General features: G+C 38.7%; 1 protein-coding gene across 1 annotated transcript in view; it reads right to left on the minus strand.

Annotated features, from left to right (window-relative positions):
- Positions 1 to 24,082, minus strand: part of LOC149088759 (regulator of G protein signaling 7-binding protein A-like) — a 201,943-nt gene that overhangs the window by 1,815 nt on the left and 176,046 nt on the right. The window contains exons 2-4 of the mRNA XM_089249799.1: positions 20,318 to 20,484; positions 15,595 to 15,731; positions 3,569 to 3,671 (exon numbers count right to left, since the gene is read on the minus strand). Of these exons, the coding sequence (XP_089105925.1) occupies positions 3,569 to 3,671; positions 15,595 to 15,731; positions 20,318 to 20,484 (407 nt within the window). The remainder of the gene's footprint in view (positions 1 to 3,568; positions 3,672 to 15,594; positions 15,732 to 20,317; positions 20,485 to 24,082) is intronic.

Consider the following 24,082-nt stretch of genomic DNA (forward strand, 5'->3'; position numbering starts at 1 on the left):
AGTCCCATGCGTTGTCCTTGAGTGATGTGCTGGATTCCCGTGCATAAGCGGACACATGCTCTTCGAACAGGGAGGGCTGCTCACCGAAGGAGTGCATAGTGATCGGAAAAGGGGAGGGGGAGGGGGAAATGTCTTTTTTCGTGACTGTGATTCCATTTGATGTGGACGAGATAACAAGCTGCGATTACTTGCGAGACAAAAAAGGAAACTATACTCGTAAAAAAAATAAAATAACTTTATTGTATAGTGGAAAGCTGTGCTCGCAACTGGTTTGTGTGTGCGTTAGTGGAATATGTACGTAAAGAAAAGAAGCAAAAAGGTTTTTGCAAAAGGTATTTATTTACTACCCCCCCCCCCCGAAAAACCTGACCATGCGTGGTGTGGGCCTACCTTACTCTAGCAAAAAAATTGGTAATTATTTGAAAGACCAGACACATTCACAACACTTCCATCAAATCGAATCAATAGCTAATTAAAAAATAATTATCGTATTCCAGATAATTCAAATGGTTGTTATTAAGCCACCATATTGTCGTTGGCTGATTGACATCTCTGGAATATGGAGAGACTATGATGATGAAGGCGAGAGCTCATTGTTCGGTACTTCGCACCAACTAGCCACGGCAATCTATACCACTCCATTTATTGATGCTTAAACCATTAGTTAATAAATTTATGGAAAAAAAATATAGTGTGTTCAATGAGTAATCATGCGAAAAACAATTCCCGTGCATACAATAGCAAATTTCACAACAGCAGTGTCGGACAGTCGTGGTCAGACTCACTATGCATGTTCTTGAAAGGCAAATCCAATCAGGGGCGTACGCGATGATCGACCTTTGGAGGGAGCACAAAAAGGTTAGGGAGTGAGGCACAATGAATTTCTTAAACAGAAATTTTCAGTTATTAGCCTTGAAATAGCATTGAAATCAACAGAAATTCATTATAATAACATATAAAAGTATTTTCTTTTGATATTTAACTTTTTCAGAAAAATATGTTTTGTTATTGGTCATCTTGGGAGGGGGGGGGGGGAATTTGAGCCTTCTACACCTATGACCCCCCCCCCCGTGCATCTGATCCCGATACGCGGTAAAAGGGGAGGGGGAGCAGAGCTGACGAAATTTTGCTGACAGGGAAGGGGGTCAGAAATGGCTATAAATCTGCTGACGTTATACTATTAATGGCCCACCACACAAGGGAAATTATATTTGGCCGTTTTGGCCGTAAAAGAGGGGTGATCGCTAAGAGCGGTTTTTCTGTCGTCCGCAGTGAACCCCCTCGTGCCGGTCACCATTTTTTTACTGCCACAATATATGTATATATATACATATAATTACGTTTTCCCCCCCATACTTCTCGATAACAACCCCCCAAAGTTGCGGTCATCCTTCTTTTACGGAAGTGTTTTTTTTGTTTTTTGTCCCATCGGTGTCCGAAAAAGAGGGGTACTGTAATAAACTGATGAAAAAATTTCGATTTTATTGGAATGTAAAGTCTAAACTTTACACATAGAATAAATCTGTGAACCTTCGAATATCCGACCAGATGCATCAGTAATAGCAAACTTGGAAAATACCAAAATCAGCTCTTCGACCTGATTAGGTTTCGAAAAAAAAGACATTTCTTCGCCGCACCATATATTTCCAATCACCTGTCTGATCCAATCACAATGGAGTGCTTAGCTTTCTTTTCCTATTATGATATCCCGCATGCGTTTTGATTAGACTTTCATCGCCAAATGATCTACCGAATCATTAGTTAGAGTGCTCACTGATAACCGTACCCACACACAAACAATATAAGATCGAATTCGAACTTGCTCATTATCGTAAGTTCAGCAAATTCGTCTCTTTTAGTTAAGATCTTACACTGATCAAGAGTCAGAAAATATCGATATTTAAAGATTTAAATTTCCGTCTCGAAAACTCTAAAAGATTTTTTCTATTTGAGCCATCATTTGCCCAATTTCAACTGATTACTCTCATAGGCAACTGATTTCATTTCAAATGACAGAATTTTTTCGAAAAATGGTATTATAAATTTATTTGAAAGAACGTCTTACGCAGAAATTCGAAACTGTTTTAATCTTATACTTGCAATAAGTAAGAACAGAGTTATGGCTGCCTAGAACAGTGGTTTCAAAATGAACAGGCAATTTTGGGAACGCGTTTTTTGAAGATTCATTTTTTCGTTACTTTATTCCATGAAACCAAATTTCCCAAAAACTATGCAAGATACTCTCATGGAACTTAACAACAGCGTTTCACATAACATCAGCTATGCAATGGACAGGAATCTTGGGCGTAATGTTCCGAATTTAATATTTTACAGCTGTTTCAAAAACAAATTGAATTTTTTTCGCCGAAATTCATGTATTTTTTATTCACAGAAACTGCCATGTGTCAAAGAATATTTTGTGTGCCTTAAAACTTGTAGTTCATTGCACAGATAACAGTCGTATAACAGTATCAACAATATCGGGATATATATGCTGTAGTTTTCAGTGTACAATGGTCAGCGTAAGTATTAAAAAATAAGCTATTTTTGAGAACAGTGTACAAAATATCTCAAAAAGTTGTACAGAAATTTCACTGGATTTCTTTGTTTTATGCAGTGTTACAATTTAAACCGCAGGTGTTTCGTAAAATTCTCACTGTTTTGAATGATTGATGTTTTTCATTCTAACCAAAGCAAAATTAATTTGATAACACCGAGGCTGCTTAACATTACATACAAACATTCCGGTCTAGCAGAGCAATACGGCAACGAGGCCAGGTGATCATGTTTCCCACCCGAAAATTTAATGTACATAACATCATTTTAAAGTTAACATGTAATGTAACAAACTAGGACTGGATATTACATGGCCATTTATAATCAAGCAGAGAGCTTCGGAGATTTTTCGGAAATAATTTACTTAATTACCGCTCAATTTGACCGAAAAACTCTAACCGTTCAAAATTCTCTCATTGAAACGTGCATCAGAAAGTTATGAAGCAATGAATTTTAGGGAAACTCTCTCTTACTTGCAAACAAATCAAGTAGAAGTTTTCCATTCCTTAGCAAACGAATCAAATGGCTGAAACATAGTTATGATATGCGGGAAAAGAGACGTTACGTTCACATCTTGCAAAAATTTCCATTTCGCATATGAAGCGTTCGTATTTAAATATTAATTTGATTTGGAAGTTTAATTTACAGAAAACCTCATATTCGTAAGACTGAATATATATATATATTCCATGAACAAAACATGACGTATTTTCCCCAAAGACCCTACCTCAAATTCACATTACTCGGTACACACACACATCGTTAATGTAAATCGGATGAAACGCAAGTTTTCCTACTGTAAGAGCGTAATTAAACGGAAATAATTTTCTTCTGTTCTCCGAAGATTTCAAGGCTGGTTCTCAGGAAGGAACCAAAGTTTTGCTCGCGCTTGAATCCCAAAAGATTTAAATGATTTCTCGTTGTTTGACGAATCAAGTCGGAGGAGGACTAGTTACGAGAGATTACGCATAAATTAAAAGAGAAAACTACTTTGACCCATTATCGAACTTGCCTTGTTATACAGTGTAGCTCCTCTTGATGGTAATCGTGAGGTGGTGGCCTCCAGATCACCAACATGTCCAGGACAGCGACTCCGGACGAACGGGGACGGCGCTCTACTGACAAGGGATAGACATCATTTGGAATTATTTAGCCAATAACACAGTTATCATTAGAAAAATATTTTGCAAGTTCACATATCTTCCGATAAATGATTGGTAAATTAGAATTTATTTAAATAAACTCAAAAAAATTATCAAATAAAAGATTGAATCACATACTGTCCATTAATAACAAATCCCAAAGTGCGGTTAATTCGCGGCGGAGCCGGCCACTCCGCGAATTGGCCAAAGCCCGAATTGCACAAATGATTCGGACTTTGGCCAGCCATTTCACGAAGTGGCCGGAGATTCCTGGCCAATAATAGATGTGCTGATGTGAGACGGTCCGGTGGGAGCCAAATTCATTCTCTTTAATCGCCAACGTGTGATACATGTCTATATATAGCAGGTACATTGAATTAGATGCACGTGACGAGAGAGAAATGAAGTGAAAAATTTGAGAGAAAAACATAAAGATAATTATATGAACATATAGTTTTTTTCACGCAAATTTTGGGAGAAAACAATGAATATCGCATCGTGACTGCGGTTTTGTGCAGTACCGTGGGTCGGCTCACACCAGGGCAATGAAATTTAAAAATATGAAATGAATAATATTCCTTAAAATTAATTCGAAAAAGTGTTTGTTAAAATAATAATAATATTCAAGTTTCTAAAATTGGAAAGTGTGTGAAGAGTATATTATATGAATTCTATATTCTCTAAACAATAATCGAAAAATGTATGCCAAGATAAATAATTAAAAAAGTATGTGTTAAAGCAGGCATCTTCAACCCTTTGCTTGCGAGCACCACGGTGCTCTCTGAAGCACCTAGAGTACTCGATGCTCGTGCCCGATTCCGTGCTCACGAGCGCACTTGATCTACGTTTTCATTAAACACTTTGTACAAATCGTATTCAAGGATTGAAATCATCCTGATTTCACGCATTCGCATGTCAAACTTGCCGAGAGGGTGCTCTTCTTTTGATGACGGGTACAGTCAGACTAGAAAAAGGTTGAAGACCTCTGCGTTAAAGGAATTATCATAATACTTTGAAACACCCTGTGCACAAAAAATCTTCTGCATGTTCATTCGTGAAGTGTACGAGTCACCAAACATCATCATCACCAGCAGCGTCACCTCCTTAGAAAGAACACGTGATCTTGTACGGCCAATAGGAGCCTCGGAATCACATGCTCTATGGGAGGAGAATACACCCAGGGAATACCATTTCTTCGCGGCAGTTTGGAAGCTGACAATATTTTGAAAAGTCATCGAGAGGTGTGTGACCCGTTGGTCCTCTTGTAATTGTTTTTATGATTGTGTACTTACTAATAACAAGAGATAACGTGAGAGATTTTAGCTATAACTAGTTGTTATAGCTAAAATCTCTCACGGAGGCAAGCTGGCCTCCTACCGTCCATGATAAGGATTGTGTGTGAGTTTCTCGAAGGGCCACTAAAGCTTTAAAATCGTCATGTTCAGTGTCGACATCGGTCCAAAGAAGACTAGATACGACTCTCATACAAGGTTCGCCCTGAATCCCGGAATAGTTGGCATACGGTCCTACCGTCAAGCAGCAAGCTTCTATCAACAAGAATTTAGCACAGGGTTGCGACCAAGTATGAGATGACTGCACTTTCCAGATGGCTCGAGGACACAGAGATAAGCCTTTTTTTTACTTTTATACTCATAGGCGGAGATAGACTTGAAAGTCTACGGAGGGGCACGATGATGATGAAGTCAATTCATATATACACATTTACATTACATCAGTCGACTCGACCTCTGACGCTGGGGGGGATGCCTCCCATGCCCTCCCCCCGTATCTCCGTCCATGTTTATACCTTTTTTTGGGGCCCTTCAAACTAGCTAAATTAAATGTAATGTGTTCGTATTTAATATCAAAACTTAATTAACTAAGGTGTGCACTGTATCATATATATTGATTCCAGACTTGAGGTATTTGATATTGGGTAACTTTAATTGATAACGATGTGAAAAATCTGTCATAATATGCAACGTGTGAAATTTGTTTGAGAAAAAAAGAAGACATTTTCAACAGCAAAACAAAAACGATGAAAAAATTGAATTTTCCCGTACGAACCTTTGTGTCGATGGTCTCAACTTATTGCACAGTTTGAGGGGTTGCCATAACTAACGTGGACATAATTATCACCAAAAAATTCGTGAACTTGATGATGATACCGAATCATGTCTTTTGTTAGCGGACTTTGGAAGGGCCAGTATTTAACGAAATTGGCCAATTCACAAAGTGGCCAGGACCGTCACGAATTGGCCCGTTTCGGGCACATTGGCAGTAACTTATACATATTACAAATAAAATGTTTCAACTCAATAACCAAAAAAAACTTTGATGAAAAAAATTCAAAACTATCAAAAACTTTAATTGTTACAGATTCTAAAAGATGCTCTAAATTTCTAGGACAAAGATTATATTTTAGATTGGAAATTTTTGCATTATTTTAATATTTATTCATTATCTGTAAAATCAATATTTAAGCAACAGTAAAGTATAGCCCTAATTAAGCAAATGTTGTATTTTTTTCATTAGAGGTGATTGTAATTTTCATATATACAGGGTGTCCCATAAATTCGTAAACGGTTTAAAAATTCATAAAAATTGAAGGAATTTGTACTGAATGGTTTTACGGAAAATTCACCGCCGGAAAACTAGGTCACTCACTGACTCAGTAACTAAATCACTCACTCCCTCGCTAACTGACTTGCATTGAACTGTTGTCGGTGAATTTTCCTAGTGGTGAATTTTCCAGCGGTGAATTGTTGGTCGGTGAATTTTCCGGACACGCACGCATTTGAATGCGGTTTGTGAAAAGTTATTCTCAGGAAGGAGAATTTTTTGGTACAGAAAAAATACTTAGTCCAAATTTACGCTAATAAGGGTGCTGCGTGAAAGTCCGGCAGAAGTGATTGCACCTTAACCTTTCTCCAATCTCTTCTAATACAAATACAAGGCCATAACAGGCAAAATGCCCAACGAGGTGGCTGAGAAAAGGAGGCCCATAAATAAATATGGATGTCATATATTTCAAAAATACAGCAACCCAATTAAAAACACAATCACAAAATTATAAACAATATATGCACATGATAAAATGCCCATAAAAATGTTATGGTTGTCTTATTATAAGTATGGATAGCTTCTGGATTTACCCCTACATGTTTATCGTATTTCTTTTTAAACATGTCAATACCAGTAACAATAAAATTCAGAAATGAGCTGTTAATCTTACACTCAGAAATTTTATGGCACTATGATTTTTTTTCGTATTGTTAGAAATTTGCTTTTTTGCAGTGTCCTCTATTGACCATAATAAAAAATAATTTTTTTGCGTACTGATGAACATTCTTCATAATACATTCCTCATAATAAAAATAATTTTTCGCAAATTGCGTTCAAATGAACATATTTTGCAGTTTCTTATGAGTGTTAAAGTGTTTACGAGTCTATGAGATACCTTTTACTGTACATTCAAGGTGTAATTTTATTAGAAAATCAAAAATTTTTGATACTGAATTTCGACATCATCCATGGAAATTTCCCAAAAGTATGGCATGATAGTTTGCTGTATAGCCTAATCTAATTCTCGCGATAGTATCTTCGTGCTCGATCCTTTCGGGTTCAAGTCAGTGACTTAGTTTCAAACTCGCGTCCCATCAAAGCCTCAATTGTACAAGTGCACACACCCTTAGGTCATTATTACACAATTTTCAAATAAATGACTTTCCTCGTAAACCCTTTACGCAGACGACTAGGTGCCCACAAAAGTACTTAGCAATCTTCAAGAAACGCTTCACAGTGTTGAGAACTGGTGTGAAAGCAGTAGAGTCGAACTTAATGCTAATCAATCGATCTTCATTTGAATCACTGGCTGAAAGGACTTACTTCCTGACGCTACTATTGAAATTAGTGGCTCTCAAATCTCACCTGTTAACACTAGTAGATACATTGGTGTCACTTTAGACGAGCGGCTTATCTTTTAGAGCTCATTGTGAGGAGGCAATCATCAAAGCTAAAAAAAGCAAAACATGTGTTGAACAAAATTTGTCACACACTCGATGTACTCTCACTTCTCCAACAAACTCACCTTTTATACAAAATGGTAATTTGACCCATTTCGCTCTATCCGGCTCCGATCTGGATGTTTTCGAGTAAAACCAATCTTATTAAATTGGAAAGATTTCAAAGGTCGGAACAAAGAAATAGATCCGTCATATTCTCCTCCTCGAACAAGATCGACGACACATAATATGCAAGGTCGTAGTTCTTCTCCACCAGTAACTCGATCACGATCGAAAAATAACTGAGCCCTGCCATTTAAGACTTCGTCGATTTTTGGAAATTGGGCAAGAGTAGAAGACAGGAGCAATAAGATATTTGTGGACAAACGGAAGAGCATCAAGAATTCAGCCCTCAGACGTCAAAAATAGAACAGATCAATCGTTAGCATTACTGATGAAGATTCAAAATCCTAATCATATTGTTACCGGCAAAGTATGAAATCCGGCATTCTATAGAATGCCTGGTCGTTTCAGGCAAAGTATGAAACACCGGTTTTATTCTATACTTTGCCTAGGCATTCTACAGAATGACTAGTCATTCTATGGAATGCCTAAACACAATCCAGGCAAAGTAGGAAATATCTTCTTCCAACAAATCTCTTTAGGGGCGGTATAAAATATATCATAAAATTAAAATTTCACAGAATTTTCGTCATTTTTTCCCGGAAACGTTTCCCTTTAGCTCTCTTGAGAAGGGATCCCTTGAGAGGCGGTGTCGTCAAATTAAAATTTCACACAGTTTTCTTCGATTTTTCCCGGAAACCTTCACCTCTGGCTTTCTGGAGAAGGGATCTGTTTAGGGGCGGTATAAAATATTCAAGTTATATGATTACAATTTAATATAATTTTTCTTAATTTTTTTCTGTAAACTTTTCCTTTGGCTTTCCTGACGAGGGATCTGCGGATGGATGACCGATACAAAATGTCACATTTTCGTCAAATTAAAATGAATTCGTCGAAATAAATCACAACTGAATTTAAGCGGGTAATTTCCTTTTGGAATTCCAAATCGGATACGGACAACAACATTTTATCGCTTTACATCTGTCAGCGGACGGTGATTACGATTTATTATTTTCTAGGCGTGCCCGACCTTCGGGAACGCTCTGATGTCTGTATCGGATGGGGAGCGGGGCGCGTCTGGTAATAAAAGTAAAAGTGATTTTACTAAATGTTCTTGGGGTTGATACTTCAGTAATAAATGTGATAACAACATACCTCCTCCTCCCAACCAACCAGATCACGGCCCGCCTCTCAATGAAGAGATTTTGGCAGGTGGTCGAAGAAGACCTGGTCCATGCTGGAAGTTGTGCATGTATGTGTTGTGAAGCTAACGTGAAGCAAACATAAATTTAATGTTGTTATGTGTAGTGCTGCAATCTGTCGTCAGTTTTTCTAATTAGAGTGAAGTGTAATGATTGAATAAGTGAATCGTTGTAGGCCTGCTGCTCTCTGTGACGAGGCTTTTCAACTGGAAGATCGGTTTGATTCACACCTCAAAGTTGGAAAACACAGAAAACCAATTTTAGGCGGCCACCATTGTGGCAACGGTGTGGTTCAAACCCGGACCTTCACGATGGTAGTCCGTCAATATGACCACTCTCATACTCTTCTGATAACATCATACCTGGTTTTTCCCCTAGACAATACCATCTGTTCAAGGGGCTGTATCACGAAGAACTCAAAAACAACTGGTTCCCAGGTTTTGACGCGGGCAATAACATCGGCCGTGATTTTCCTGTAGATTAAAACATCTAATAGAGATTTCCCGATCTCCTTCGGACATAGCCTAGTTCCGCAACTCCCAATTTTTCTGTGCATAAGTAAGCCTTATCGAATTCATATTCTCTTAATTGATTTCACAATCGATTTAAATTTATACTGGCTCTCTCAGTACAGCTCAGGATATATATTTTATTATCTTCTATTGACACACCCTCTTATGCATCTACATTCAGACACCAAACTATCACATACAAACAATCTCTTATCTTCTTCATCCAGCTTGTACGGAGAAGCATCGAACAGGTAAAATATCCTACTATGCGTCGTATAAATGTGAAAATCCCATGAAGGAGATATTCAAGAAAAGGTCGTATAAACGGTATCCTATAGTTACCGTAACCCCACCTACACCGGTGATATGGGAGTCTATAGTCACACAATTACTTATTCTGTATTTTTCATTTGGCATTAAGAGTTACGCTTTGCATGTGTTTTCGGCCATCCGGACTATTTTTTATTGTTCTAATGTCCCGTTCTTCCCCCGTATGGTTGACGAAGCCTACTTGAATTTTCATGTTTGATTCAAATCAAGGATTAAACTTAATTTGAAACTTATAAATTATATTATGATAATAATTCTGTGGTGTTTGGTCAGACTATGATATCTCCAAAAAATGACTTTTTGATCTAAAAGTAAGTCCTGCTAATTATGACTAATTAGAAGTGAGATAAATGTACAAATACATATACGTGCCTAAAGCTAAACAACATGTTCATGAAAATGATTACTGTATATCTCAAAAATTCGATTTTGGAGTTATCGTGTTCTGACCAAACACCACAGAATTATGAATGTAAATATTTATCCCACATATTTGTTATGTCGAATTTCTCTTCTTATTTTTTCATAAAATAAATTTTATAAGAGAAAACACAGTCGTATATAAGAAATCTCTCTCTCTTCTAACCTAAAAAAGAAATCTTATAAGAACCTTTTCTTTTGAAATTAAATCTTATGAAAAATATACATTTTAGGGCACCACTTGATTAATTCAACTAAGAGTTCCATTTATCATTTATGACTAAATTTTCTTACTTCATGTTTGATCGGTTTAGCTTAATATTTCAGTTTAGCATAATACTCAATTAATTTATCTTATTAAATTAATTTATTCTTAATTTAGTTCGCTTTCAATTAATTTTGTTTGCTATTTAATATTATCTCAGAGTCATATCTCTTGACTAACTATAAAGTAATAAAACATTAACATTGCATGAAAACAATAGGCTTTCTGGATATTATGCTGAAGTGAACAGCAAAAAAAAAAACAATCATATCTCTCCGCCGAAATCGAACCCAGGACTTCTTGCATATCGGGCATGGGCACTGACCATTATACCATAGAGAGACGATACTTTTTCCCTAAAAAACGCGTAGTAGCATGCATGACTCGCTGAGTAGAGACTGAAGTCTCAACTTCAACTAATAGCCTCCAGGCGGCGGCAGATGATTTTTTGCCCGGCTAACATACAGGGTGATTATAAAAAAACTATCCCGACATATGGGCCCCTAACTATCATACCATTCACAGAAACTGAATGAAATTTTGGCATAAGGTATTTTGAGGTATGCGTTCAAGAATGATATGGAAAACAACAGTGTCACTCTAACAGTTACGGTTACAGTGAGAAAATTTCGAAAATATCAAATGGCAACACCAAGTTTTTTGTATTGGAATGTGATCTCCATTGTGAAAAACCCTAGCGTCATTAGCGTCAAAATAAATTTATTATAAGTAAAAAGAAACTATTTCAAAAAAACGAAATATTTCTTCTTGATTATAAAACAAAAATATTATTTTTTTGGAATTTTTAAATTAATATTCATTTATTATAATACAATGTTAATGCATGATGATGATTTTTTTGCTCGAGTAAGATACACGAAATCAATAGGCTTTCTGGATATTATGCCGAGGTAAACATGGAAAAAAAGCGTCATTTCTCTCCGTCGGAAATCGAACCCAGGACCTCGTGCAAACCGGCCAAGCGCGCTGACCATTATACTGTAGGAAGACGATAGCATCCGCGAAGCCTATAGATTTCATGTACGGGGTGATTATAAAAAAACTATCCCGACATATGGGCCCCTAACTATCATACCATTCACAGAAACTGAATGAAATTTTGGCATAAGGTATTTTGAGGTATGCGCTCAAGAATGATATGGAAAACAACAGTGTCACTCTAACAGTTACGGTTACAGTGAGAAAATTTCGAAAATATCAAATGGCAACACCAAGTTTTTTGTATTGGAATGCGATCTCCATACTGAAAAACACTAAATAGCGTTGCAGTGGCACCTGTAGCACGAAAATCCCCGGAGCTAGGCAAGGAGAAAGTAAAAAGGACTTTGCCGTGCACCAGAGCATTAATGTTCGTTTCATTCGTCACACCGTTTCTTCGGCTGAGATCCCAGCCTGATTAGTCCTCCACAAGGTCATGTGGAAAACACAATAAAATGCTTTATTTTATGCTGCTTCTCTGTCCTTATTGGTTGTCCTCACTTTTAGCCTATCTACCGCCGGGGATTTTCGTGCTACAGGTGCCACTGCAACGCTATTTAGTGTTTTTCAGTATGGAGATCGCATTCCAATACAAAAAACTTGGTGTTGCCATTTGATATTTTCGAAATTTTCTCACTGTAACCGTAACTGTTAGAGTGACACTGTTGTTTTCCATATCATTCTTGAGCGCATACCTCAAAATACCTTATGCCAAAATTTCATTCAGTTTCTGTGAATGGTATGATAGTTAGGGGCCCATATGTCGGGATAGTTTTTTTATAATCACCCCGTACATGAAATCTATAGGCTTCGCGGATGCTATCGTCTTCCTACAGTATAATGGTCAGCGCGCTTGGCCGGTTTGCACGAGGTCCTGGGTTCGATTTCCGACGGAGAGAAATGACGCTTTTTTTCCATGTTTACCTCGGCATAATATCCAGAAAGCCTATTGATTTCGTGTATCTTACTCGAGCAAAAAAATCATCATCATGCATTAACATTGTATTATAATAAATGAATATTAATTTAAAAATTCCAAAAAAATAATATTTTTGTTTTATAATCAAGAAGAAATATTTCGTTTTTTTGAAATAGTTTCTTTTTACTTATAATAAATTTATTTTGACGCTAATGACCTCTAATAAATAGCGGGATTAAACACAAAAAAAAAAACCATATAATTAAGAGAACAAAGAAGATGATGTAAATAATGCATGTAATCTCAAAATACTGATAATTAAACGTGAAATTATAGCGGAAGAAAATTTGGTAGAAAAATCGAATTTGTATCTACTTTCAATAATACACTGTTTTTCCGTGAACTATTTTTTTTTTGTTGTTTTACATACAGTAGCTATGCTGGGAAAAAAACATAAATCCGGAGGAAAAAATTGAAACGTAATCCTGTTTTGTTAATGGGATTTGAAAGGATGGAAATTAATCTGAGCGTCACGTTTGGATTTCTGTTGGATTATTTTTCACGATTTGTTTTTAAATATTTTTTCCTCAATGTTATCTCAATATCTTTATAAATACAATTTAAATACAATTTTTTTTATCCCGTTCGTATTTTTCTTCATTCTATACGTGAAACCATTAGCACTGCTAACATGTAGTTGGAACTCGTGCGTAATTTTAGTGTTACGAAGTGGCCAATGGATAGCAGTGTCCAAGGAATTACCCAAAGATTTTGTCTGCAGTAGTGGTTAAGCCGGGGCCGCACTCGCATCTAGGCTAGACCGGTGCGATCCAAGGTTGGTCATGGGTAAGCAGTGTGGACGCTCTGCTATTGACAATGATCGTCGACCGTTTGAGGCTGGAAGGTATTAGATGGCTGATCGGCCAGTCGACCAGTACCTTCCAGCTTCCAACCCAAGCGAAAGATACCTCCTTCCCCCAGATATTTCAGTCCGTCTGGCTACACATTGGTCGGAGAACGCCAACAGTCACAACAAGGAGAGTGTTCTGGAAGCAAATATTTGTCTAGGAATATTGGACCAAGCTGGGGCAGTTTGTAGCCAGCCTATGCAATACCACACTAGAAATAATACGGGGTGATTATAAAAAAACTATCCCGACATATGGGCCCCTAACTATCATACCATTCACAGAAACTGAATGAAATTTTGGCATAAGGTATTTTGAGGTATGCGCTCAAGAATGATATGGAAAACAACAGTGTCACTCTAACAGTTACGGTTACAGTGAGAAAATATCAGATGGCAACACCAAGTTTTTTGTATTGCAATGCGATCTCCATACTGAAAAACACTAAATAGCGTTGCAATGGCACCTGTAGCACGAAAATCCCCGGAGCTAGGCAAGGAAAAAGTAAAAAGGACTTTGCCGTGCACCAGAGCATTAATGTTCGTTTCATTCGTCACACCGTTTCTTCGGCTGAGCCTGATTAGTCCTCCATAAGGTCACGTGGAAACACAATAAAATGCTTTATTTTATGCTGCTTCTATCTCTGTCCTTATTGGTTGTCCTCACTTTTAGCCTATCTACCGCCGGTGATTTTCATGCTACAGTTGCCGTTCGAACGCTATTTAGGGGTTTTCACAATGGAGATCACATTCCAATACAAAAAACTTGGTGTTGCCATTTGATATTTTCGAAATTTTCTCACTGTAACCGTAACTGTTAGAGTGACACTGTTGTTTTCCATATCATTCTTGAGCGCATACCTCAAAATACCTTATGCCAAAATTTCATTCAGTTTCTGTGAATGGTATGATAGTTAGGGGCCCATATGTCGGGATAGTTTTTTTATAATCACCCTGTATATACCTAGAAATAATAAATATCTTTACTGCGGTGTTGGACTATGCCGCTGCTGCTTCTTTGCATCGGGGGGGGGAGGGGAAGGCAAATATGGAAGTAAACATTTGCGTATGACTATTGTTTCACGCTCAACACGAGTGTGGCTCTGGCTGAAGCTCTCAGCTTCATTCTGACCCGACGTTTGAAGTGAGCAGACATACTTTTTTCCGCTGAGCAACCGAGAGTTAAGATTTGATATTCAACCCAAATGGGATTCTCGGTCAGCGTAATTAGTAGTTGTATATTTTTTTTTCCTTTGAAGACGACGTCACACATTGTGTGCCGAAATGCATTAGGAGTTTTTTGTGTTTTTCGTGTATTTGCCTTATTCGTTGGTGACTCCTTAATATTAATCTATTAATATCATATTAATCGACGAGAAACGGGAACACAAAGTCGTTTTCCATTTCTGAAGTACAGAAGACAGTAAATGTTGGAGGCCTAATTTCTCCAAACGTTCTAACCTGCAACAGGATGTAGTGCTAATGAATTTCAACGAGGGAAGGAATAACGAGGGGGGGGGGGAAAGAGGATGGTAGGCGCAATATATCCGATTCCGCGTTATATATGTCACTGCCAAAGCTTTAAATAACCAGTTCACGAATTGACCAATTTCGTTGTAAATTGGCCCGGCCAATGTCCGAATTTCGGCCAGCCAGTTCGCGAAGTCGTTGAAAATCCCTGGTCAATGTCCGAAAACTAATCCAAACCGGTCACACTCACCAGATTGGCGTATTGTTTCGGGATAATTACGTCAACGTTAATTACGGCAACCCATCAAACGCAAGTACGTTGCGGTAATCCTTGTAATAATTTTTTCCCCAAAATTTGACAGAAAATATACCTATATATATCATTATACAAATAGTTTCATTCCCTCAAATTTCTCGCTATTGGTGGTAATCAACACAGCTGCTGTATATCGCCATGTATCAGACATTGGCGATGAAAAAAAATATGTTTGGTGACTTCGGACTTCATTCGTAACATATATCGTGGTTCTACCTTGTACTGAAAATGTATGCGAACTGGGAATCGATAAGTCTGGCAACATAAACAGTGCGCAACGAGTTAAAATTTATTAATATCCATGATATCCTGATTGATTTCCGAATTTTTGGTTTTGCATTCATATATTAGATTATAAATTATTTTCTTATTCTTCCGAACATAATGTATGGATAAAGTTTTCATCAAATTATGGAACAGGTAACTTACCGTAAAACGATGTCATATCCATGGGATGGGCTTTTATTAGTTTGTAGCACTTTTTGAATTCTCTTAGGAGAAGTTGCGTGCAACATACCAGGTTGACAAGTTGCTGACTATCGACCGGAATGCCTTCAGAGATATCGCTTTGGGAGTAGACAAGCACCGTGTAAAATTATTGCAACCATTTATGTGACAATCTTAAAAAATATACAGGGTTTATTGTAAGTGGTAGCACACGGCCATTTATCTCATGAACCGTCCGTCTTAGAGGTATTATTCCAGTTTAAAAAATGTGTGTGTCACAAATTTGTTTAGAGGTGTCGCGAGTTCGGTACCCGGTTCGTCCTCGTCAAAAAAACTTTCCTGACACAGGGGGTATAACGAAAATGGCGACATGACCGCAGAAAAAATTGCTACCGCAGGGAGTCCCCCATCGAGGGGTTAGAGCACCAACCTCTCGATGAGTATAAAAAAACAAGCCTGCCGTTCGGAATCGGCAATAAATTGCAGATCCCGGTATAATTAGCCCTCGTGTGCAGTAAATGACCGTGGTGCGACAAAAATGACCAATGATCAATGTGTAACAAATTAAAAATATCTAAATTTTTAAACGATTCCCCCCTGTGCTCTGACTTCCAATTAGAAACTTGTCCTGGTTCCGTCTGATGCCAACAAAAAAAAAAAATCCATGTTTCTAAGTGCAACATTCACAGAGATATTCTCTCGAATTCGAAGATGGAGGAAATTTGTGAAAGAACAGCGTTAAATGCGGGTTAAACGGTTTTACCGCATTCAACACTGTTCTTTCCCGAATTTCCTTCGCTTTTCGAATTCGAACATCGCTGTGAATTTTAGAAGCAAAGAATTTTTTTGGCATCAGGAGAGACAGGACAACAACTTTCTAATTGGAAGTCAGAGCACAGGGGGACCGTATAAAAATTTAGATTTTTTTTATTTTGTTATGCACTGTATTTTCACTCTCAAAACTCGTACAGGATAAATTTTGAACGCTTCTAGAGCATTTTTTTAAACGGGAATCATACCTCTATATATATATGTACATAAGACTGAGATGGTCATGAGACAAAAGGCCGGGCTAGCACTTACAGGACACCATGAACATATTTTTGCATGAAGCATATCTCATTATTCACAGTGATTTGAAGGGAAGAAAAAAGAAAAATAGATCGGAAAACATTGTAATACATTTCCGTCATGACTGATTGCCGATGAAAATCGATAAACTTAATGCTAGGATATCAATGAACATTAACTTGGTTTAAGGGTACGTTCAAATGAAAATTCCCTGTTACTGTATATTTCTTGCTAAAAATGTTTTTATGACATTTCAGTATCAATATAATAACAATTTCGTTTGAAAAATATGTGTTTCAACAAGCTCTGTGCCTTATTTAGACAAACTGGAACGGTAATTTTTTGTCCCCCTGCGTCTCAAATTGCATTGAAAAGCATCAATTTTTTTCTTATTTTGCTCTGTAGGCATATATATATCAATGATTTGCTGTGCGATTTTATTTTCATGATAATTTTGGCGAAACAAGTTGAAAATGATGGAAAAATTTGCAAATTTAGGCCATAAAAACCGGTTTATATGTTTCTATCCATTAAGGTTTCTCATAATACAAAATGCATGCTAAAATTCATTGATATATGCCTACAGAGCAAAATGAAAAAAAAAAATGGTGCTTTCAATGAAATTTGAGATGTAGGGGACAAAAAAAATGACCATTCCAGTTTGGCGGTGTTCTTGGTGTCTAAATAAGGCGCCAAGCTTATTGAAACATAGTTTTCAGTTGAAATTGTTATTATATTGACTGTGAAATATCATTAAAGCATTTTTAGTAAGAAATATACAGCAATAAGCCATTTTCATTTGAACACCATGTGTACCCTCAAGTAATATGCTTTCCATTTTTCCTCTCTTTGTATGTGTGTACGTGCGTGCAGTAATAACTTGTGCATCAGACGTAGTATATGTTTTAGTGGCAGCCAAGTACAGCCACATATGGAGGATAGGTCGATGTGCAGCGGCCGACGAAAAACTTCGAGTTATCGTTAGTTCGACTTATCGAAAATTCCAATTTCAGAGTGGGGTAAAGTAAGATTTTTTGAAATCTCTACAGTCAGTGCTATTTACGAATATCGTATTAGTAAAATGACAAACTCCTTTAGATGAAGAAGTTCAATCATATTTAATTACTGAAATGAGAAGATTTAGAAATAACCTAGACGTTCATACTGTATTATGGAAACAAACGCACACATGATACTCGTATAAATGAAACGAATTGCAAATGAAGTGTGCACGAGATCATTTTCTGCCAAAAAAATGCAATGGTTTTTGACTGTCCCTCCATATTTTGTACTTTCGTGAGAAAGTCACTCACTTTTTGCAAGCAGACAAATGAATCTGCTGAATTTGGTTGCTAAATGTTAAATTATAGTGCTAAATGCGATTTCTAAAATTTCTCTCATTCCCAGAAACTTCGACTTGAAGAAAGAAAACATCGAGGTAAGGATACATTTTTACATTAAAATACGGAAAAAGTTATTCGATCTTTCCTATTCATTGATATCGACGTCATAACCTTTTCAAGAGAACGTTTTTGAGCTAGTATCAATGAAGATAATACGTTACTAGCTTTACACCGCCCTCGTCTATCGCCACAGAAGCAATATACTACTGTACCATTTTATCTAAGAATTCGCTGTATAGAAATTGGTTTTTGTAGACCTAAGGGACCGTTCAAGTATTACGTAAGCAAATTTTTAGCCATTTTTGACCCCCTTCTTCCCCCCCCCCCGTCAGCAAAAGTAATCAAAATGCTGACCCCCACCCCCTCTTCTCAGCAAAATTTCGTCATCAGCTCTGCCCCTGCTGAATCTTAACTCATGTTTTCATAAAGAGTGGTCGTTGACGTAAGAATTATCCCCCCCCCCCTCCTTGTCCGTAATACTTGAATGACCCCTTAAAAGCGCGCGTGTGAATTTATGTTGAGTTTTCTTTTCTTCTTCTTTGCGTACAGGGCATTCAAGTGCCGCCATCTTTCTTCGGAAGACGAAAGTGGCAGCGAATGAACGAAATTTAAATGCTGTAAGGTCTGTTATTTGCTGTGGCAAGTTTTTTGGGAGGAGAAACCGGCTCACATTTTTGTATTGAAGTTGATAAACCGATTTAAAATTCAAATGAACATTTTCTGGTAATTTTTAACGTTATGACTATGGTTTACTTGATACTTTACTTGCTTTCTTTTCTCTCCCAAATTGTTTATGTTTTGAACCACGACGTGCATAATATATCAACACATATATATGATATATCAACAAAAAGAAGCCCATCATAGAGTGTGAAACGGCTTTTTCTTAACCAAATACATGAAGGGAAATAGACATTTTCTGGATATTATGCCGAGGTAAACTCGGAGAGAAAAGTCACCTGGTCTCCCCAATCGCAATTGGACTCGGCTCCTCTTGCAAACCGGAAAATTGCGCTACCATATACATCACTGGAGACACGACCCTACCTTCTTCATTTCACGCACTGTAGCATGAGGCGCTGAAGCAGAGGCATTGTATAGCCTACCTTAGCTTCAGCAAATTTTCCCCCTCCCTCCCGGGATGCAGGTGGAACAATAGAAAGATTGAGACAGCTTTTTCTCACGGACGGTTTGCCAGAGGACTTGGATTCGATTATTGGTGGAGACCAGATGACCTTTCTTTCCGAGTTCACCTCAGCATAATATCCAGAAAATGCCTATTTCCTTAATATACAGGGTCAATCAATACCGTCCAAACTCTGCATAACCAGATTCCTCTCTTGGAATACATAAAAAATTTCCAAACAACTGTACTTGTACGACCCATAGTTTTCGAGGAAAATGCGAAAGAAAAGTATGGCGTCATATCCAGTGCAAGAAACATTTTTTTTATTGGAAACATGAACATCGGTATTTGCATATGTTTACATAAGAAGATGTTCAAAATATCCCCTGCGCATATCGAGGCATGCATGCGCGCCGTGAAAAATTTTATTTCCTTGCGCCGGATATGACGTCGTACGTTTCGTTCGCATTTTTCTCGAAAACTATGGGCGGTACAAGTACAGTTCCTTGGGCATTTTTCATGTATTACAAGCAAGTAATCTGGCTGTGCAGAGTTTGGGCGGTCTTGATGGGACACCCTGTATATTGGACTGCGAAGAAGCCGTCGCACGCTGTCTCTCCCATCCCAACTGGTGACCATTCGCTGAAGGATTGGCTGAAATTCCGTTAAGGAGCGGCTACTAACTATCGGTCAGAGTCTCTATACTTCTGTGTCTTAGGTTTTCAGTTCCGGAAATAAGGAAGGCAGGGTCACGATTCCAGTGATGTATACCGTATCGCACTTTCTCGGTTTTTGTGCACCTTGGTTCGACCTGGGCGGATAGTTGATGACTTTTCCTTCCGCTTTCCTCTCGGCATAATATCCAGAAAAGGCCAATTTCCTTAAAGCCCTTCATAGTTTCACATAAATTTAATCAAGCTTAAAAAGTCTCTAAAGAAACAGAACTTTATTCTGTAAAGAAAGAGTCTCTTCTGTAAAAAGACTCATTAAAGAAAGATACACGTAGAGTTAGACAACATTACACATGTCAGAAAAGTAACTGGATTGAGGGGGAAAAGAGCAATGCGTAAAATTACATTATTACAAGATAAGTACGTAATGATACCTTCTGATCTGTGGCATGACTAACTCGTTAGCGGAGACGCAGAGCTCGACGCATTTGTTCCTTGTTTCCCGGATCCTGTCTCTGAGTTCCGGACTGTCCTGGGGCTTCCCGATATGGATTATGCAATCACGGAACACAGCCAGTTGAGTATTCAAATCTTCCAAATACTGACAAACACAGAGAGAGGAAAAAAAGTCATTATTAATACTTTCTCTTTTCCAATGAAGAAAAATAATTTCCATTTGGTTTTATTCAACCATTTCCAATTTTTTTTTTAAATACATGAAAGAATTTAAAATAATTCATTTTGAGAGTACAGAGTGATTTGAATATGCGGCAATTATAATAATAATTAGCATTTGCTAAAAAGTGATTATAACCTAAAACAGTGGTTCTTAAAGCGTGGGTCAAGGTGGTCGCGAGAGATTTTGCAAGATGATAACGTACTAATAAAAATAATTAATTTTCGCAGCGTAAGTACAGTAAATCCCACTTATAAAGTTTTTTTTTTCAAAAAAAATTCCGTCATCATGGAAAAATGCTGTAAGCGGGAAAGCGTTTTAAACGGGAAATCTCTTAATACGAATTTCTTATAGTTGACACCACGAAAATTAGTCACGCTAAGCGGGAAACGTTATAAGTGGGAACGTTATAAACGGGATCGACGCATGCCTATGACAAAACTTAAAACAATTCTCTCCAACTCAGCTGTGAACAGAGATTCTTACCATCCATATCTATTCTATAATATAAAATCACAAACTCGAAAAGGGCCTGTTGCTAAGCAACCGAGTGACGGAAGTGGGTGAAATTTTTGAGTGACGGAAATCTGTTACGGAAGTGGGTTCGATTCATAACTCGATATTCACATTCATATATCGTAGATTCATATATCGATATGATATCATATATCATATATCGATATTGGGTCGATATTCACATATCGGGACCCATTTGACCCATCGGGACCATGTTATGTGCATGTACCAAGAGGCTCCTACATCCTACAGCAGAGCCCTTAGGCTGGAATTTAGATTTCGAGCCCCCAAAGCAGCTTTTCAGGGGCCCCCCTGTGATTAATTTATAGTGTGAAAAATCAAAAAGTGATAAGAATCGTTGTGGCCCCTGTCAGCCCTTCCTTTGTGGGGGGGGGGGAGATCCATGCCGAGAGGTATATATATGTATAATATACACACACAACAGCAGTGCTCCCAACACAGGGTCGGGGTACCCGGGGAAGATTTCACGTATAAGTAAAAAGTTTTCATTTCCAGGGGCCCTTGATGGATCTCATTGTTTTCTTGCTGCTTTAACGTTGAAAAATTTCGATAGCTGAAGCAAAAGATATATCCAGTCTGGGGCCCCACCAAAAGTATGCGAATTGGTGTCCCGGGTAATTGGTTGGGGGGTCCTGGATTTTATTCGTTGGTAAAACGAATACAAATGAAAATTTTTCATAGCACTCGCACCGGGGGATGACCGACAAGCTTCCAAGTCGGGGGCCCCATGTTTACAGGTTTCATTTTGGGGGCCCTGGATGAATCTCATTCTTTTCTGTTGTAGAATTCGCAACAGCGGAAGCCCGAGATAAAGCCAGTCTGGGGCCCCACCAAAAGTATGCGAATTGGTGTCCCGGGTAATTGGTTGGGGGCCCTGGATTTCATTCATTGGTAAAACGAATAGAAATGGAAATTTTTCATGGCACTCGCTCCGGGGGATGACCGACAAGCTTCCAAGTCGGGGACCCCATGTTTACAGGATTCATTTTGGGGGCCCTGGATTTTATTCGTTGGTAAAACGAATACAAATGAAAATTTTTCATGGCACTCGCTCCGGGGGATGACCGACAAGCTTCCAAGTCGGGGGCCCCATGTTTACAGGTTTCATTTTGGGGGCCCTGGATTTTATTCGTTGGTAAAACGAATACAAATGAAAATTTTTCATGGCACTCGCTCCGGGGGATGACCGACAAGCTTCCAAGTCGGGGGCCCCATGTTTACAGGTTTCATTTTGGGGGCCTTGGATGAATCTCATTCTTTTCTGTTGTAGAATTCGCAACAGCGGAAGCCCGAGATAAAGCCAGTCTGGGGGTATACCAAAAGTATGCGAATTGGTGTCCCGGGTAATTGGTTGGGGGCGCTGGATTTTATTCGTTGGTAAAACGAATACAAATGAAAATTTTTCATGGCACTCGCTCCGGGGAATGACCGACAAGCTTCCAAGTCGGGGGCCCCATGTTTACAGGTTTCATTTTGGGGGCCCTGGATTTTATTCGTTGGTAAAACGAATACAAATGAAAATTTTTCATGGCACTCGCTCCGGGGGATGACCGACAAGCTTCCAAGTCGGGGGCCCCATGTTTACAGGTTTCATTTTGGGGGCCCTGGATTTTATTCGTTGGTAAAACGAATACAAATGAAAATTTTTCATGGCACTCGCTCCGGGGGATGACCGACAAGCTTCCAAGTCGGGGGCCCCATGTTTACAGGTTTCATTTTGGGGGCCCTGGATTTTATTCGTTGGTAAAACGAATACAAATGAAAATTTTTCATGGCACTCGCTCCGGGGGATGACCGACAAGCTTCCAAGTCGGGGGCCCCATGTTTACAGGTTTCATTTTGGGGGCCTTGGATGAATCTCATTCTTTTCTGTTGTAGAATTCGCAACAGCGGAAGCCCGAGATAAAGCCAGTCTGGGGGTATACCAAAAGTATGCGAATTGGTGTCCCGGGTAATTGGTTGGGGGCCCTGGATTTTATTCGTTGGTAAAACGAATACAAATGAAAATTTTTCATGGCACTCGCTCCGGGGAATGACCGACAAGCTTCCAAGTCGGGGGCCCCATGTTTACAGGTTTCATTTTGGGGGCCCTGGATTTTATTCGTTGGTAAAACGAATACAAATGAAAATTTTTCATGGCACTCGCTCCGGGGGATGACCGACAAGCTTCCAAGTCGGGGGCCCTATGTTTACAGGTTTCATTTTGGGGGCCCTGGATGAATCTCATTCTTTTCTGTTGTAGAATTTGCAACAGCCGAAGCCCGAGATAAAGCCAGTCTGGGGCCCCACCAAAAGTATGCGAATTGGTGTCCCGGGTAATTGGTTGGGGGCCCTGGATTTTATTCGTTGGTAAAACGAATACAAATGAAAAATTTTCATGGCACTCGCTCCGGGGGATGACCGACAAGCTTCCAAGTCGGGGGCCCTATGTTTACAGGTTTCATTTTGGGGGCCTTGGATGAATCTCATTCTTTTCTGTTGTAGAATTCGCAACAGCGGAAGCCCGAGATAAAGCCAGTCTGGGGGTATACCAAAAGTATGCGAATTGGTGTCCCGGGTAATTGGTTGGGGGCCCTGGATTTTATTCGTTGGTAAAACGAATACAAATGAAAAATTTTCATGGCACTCGCTCCGGGGGATGACCGACAAGCTTCCAAGTCGGGGCCCATGTTTACAGGTTTCATTTTGGGGTCCTGGATGAATCTCATTCTTTTCTGTTGTAGAATTTGCAACAGCGGAAGCCCGAGATAAAGCCAGTCTGGGGCCCCACCAAAAGTATGCGAATTGGTGTCCCGGGTAATTGTTTGGGGGCCCTGGATTTTATTCGTTCGTAAAACGAATACAAATGAAAATTTTTCATGGCACTCGCACCGGGGGATGACCGACAAGCTTCCAAGTCGGGGGGCCGCATGTTTACAGGTTTGATTTTGGGGGCCCTGGATGAATCTCATTCTTTTCTTTTGTAGAATTTGCCACAGCCGAAACC

Source organism: Pholcus phalangioides, unplaced genomic scaffold, assembly GCF_987345545.1.
Source record: "Pholcus phalangioides strain wild (caught in Gottingen) unplaced genomic scaffold, Ppha-v1.0 ptg000003l_1, whole genome shotgun sequence".
NCBI lineage: Eukaryota > Metazoa > Arthropoda > Arachnida > Araneae > Pholcidae > Pholcus > Pholcus phalangioides.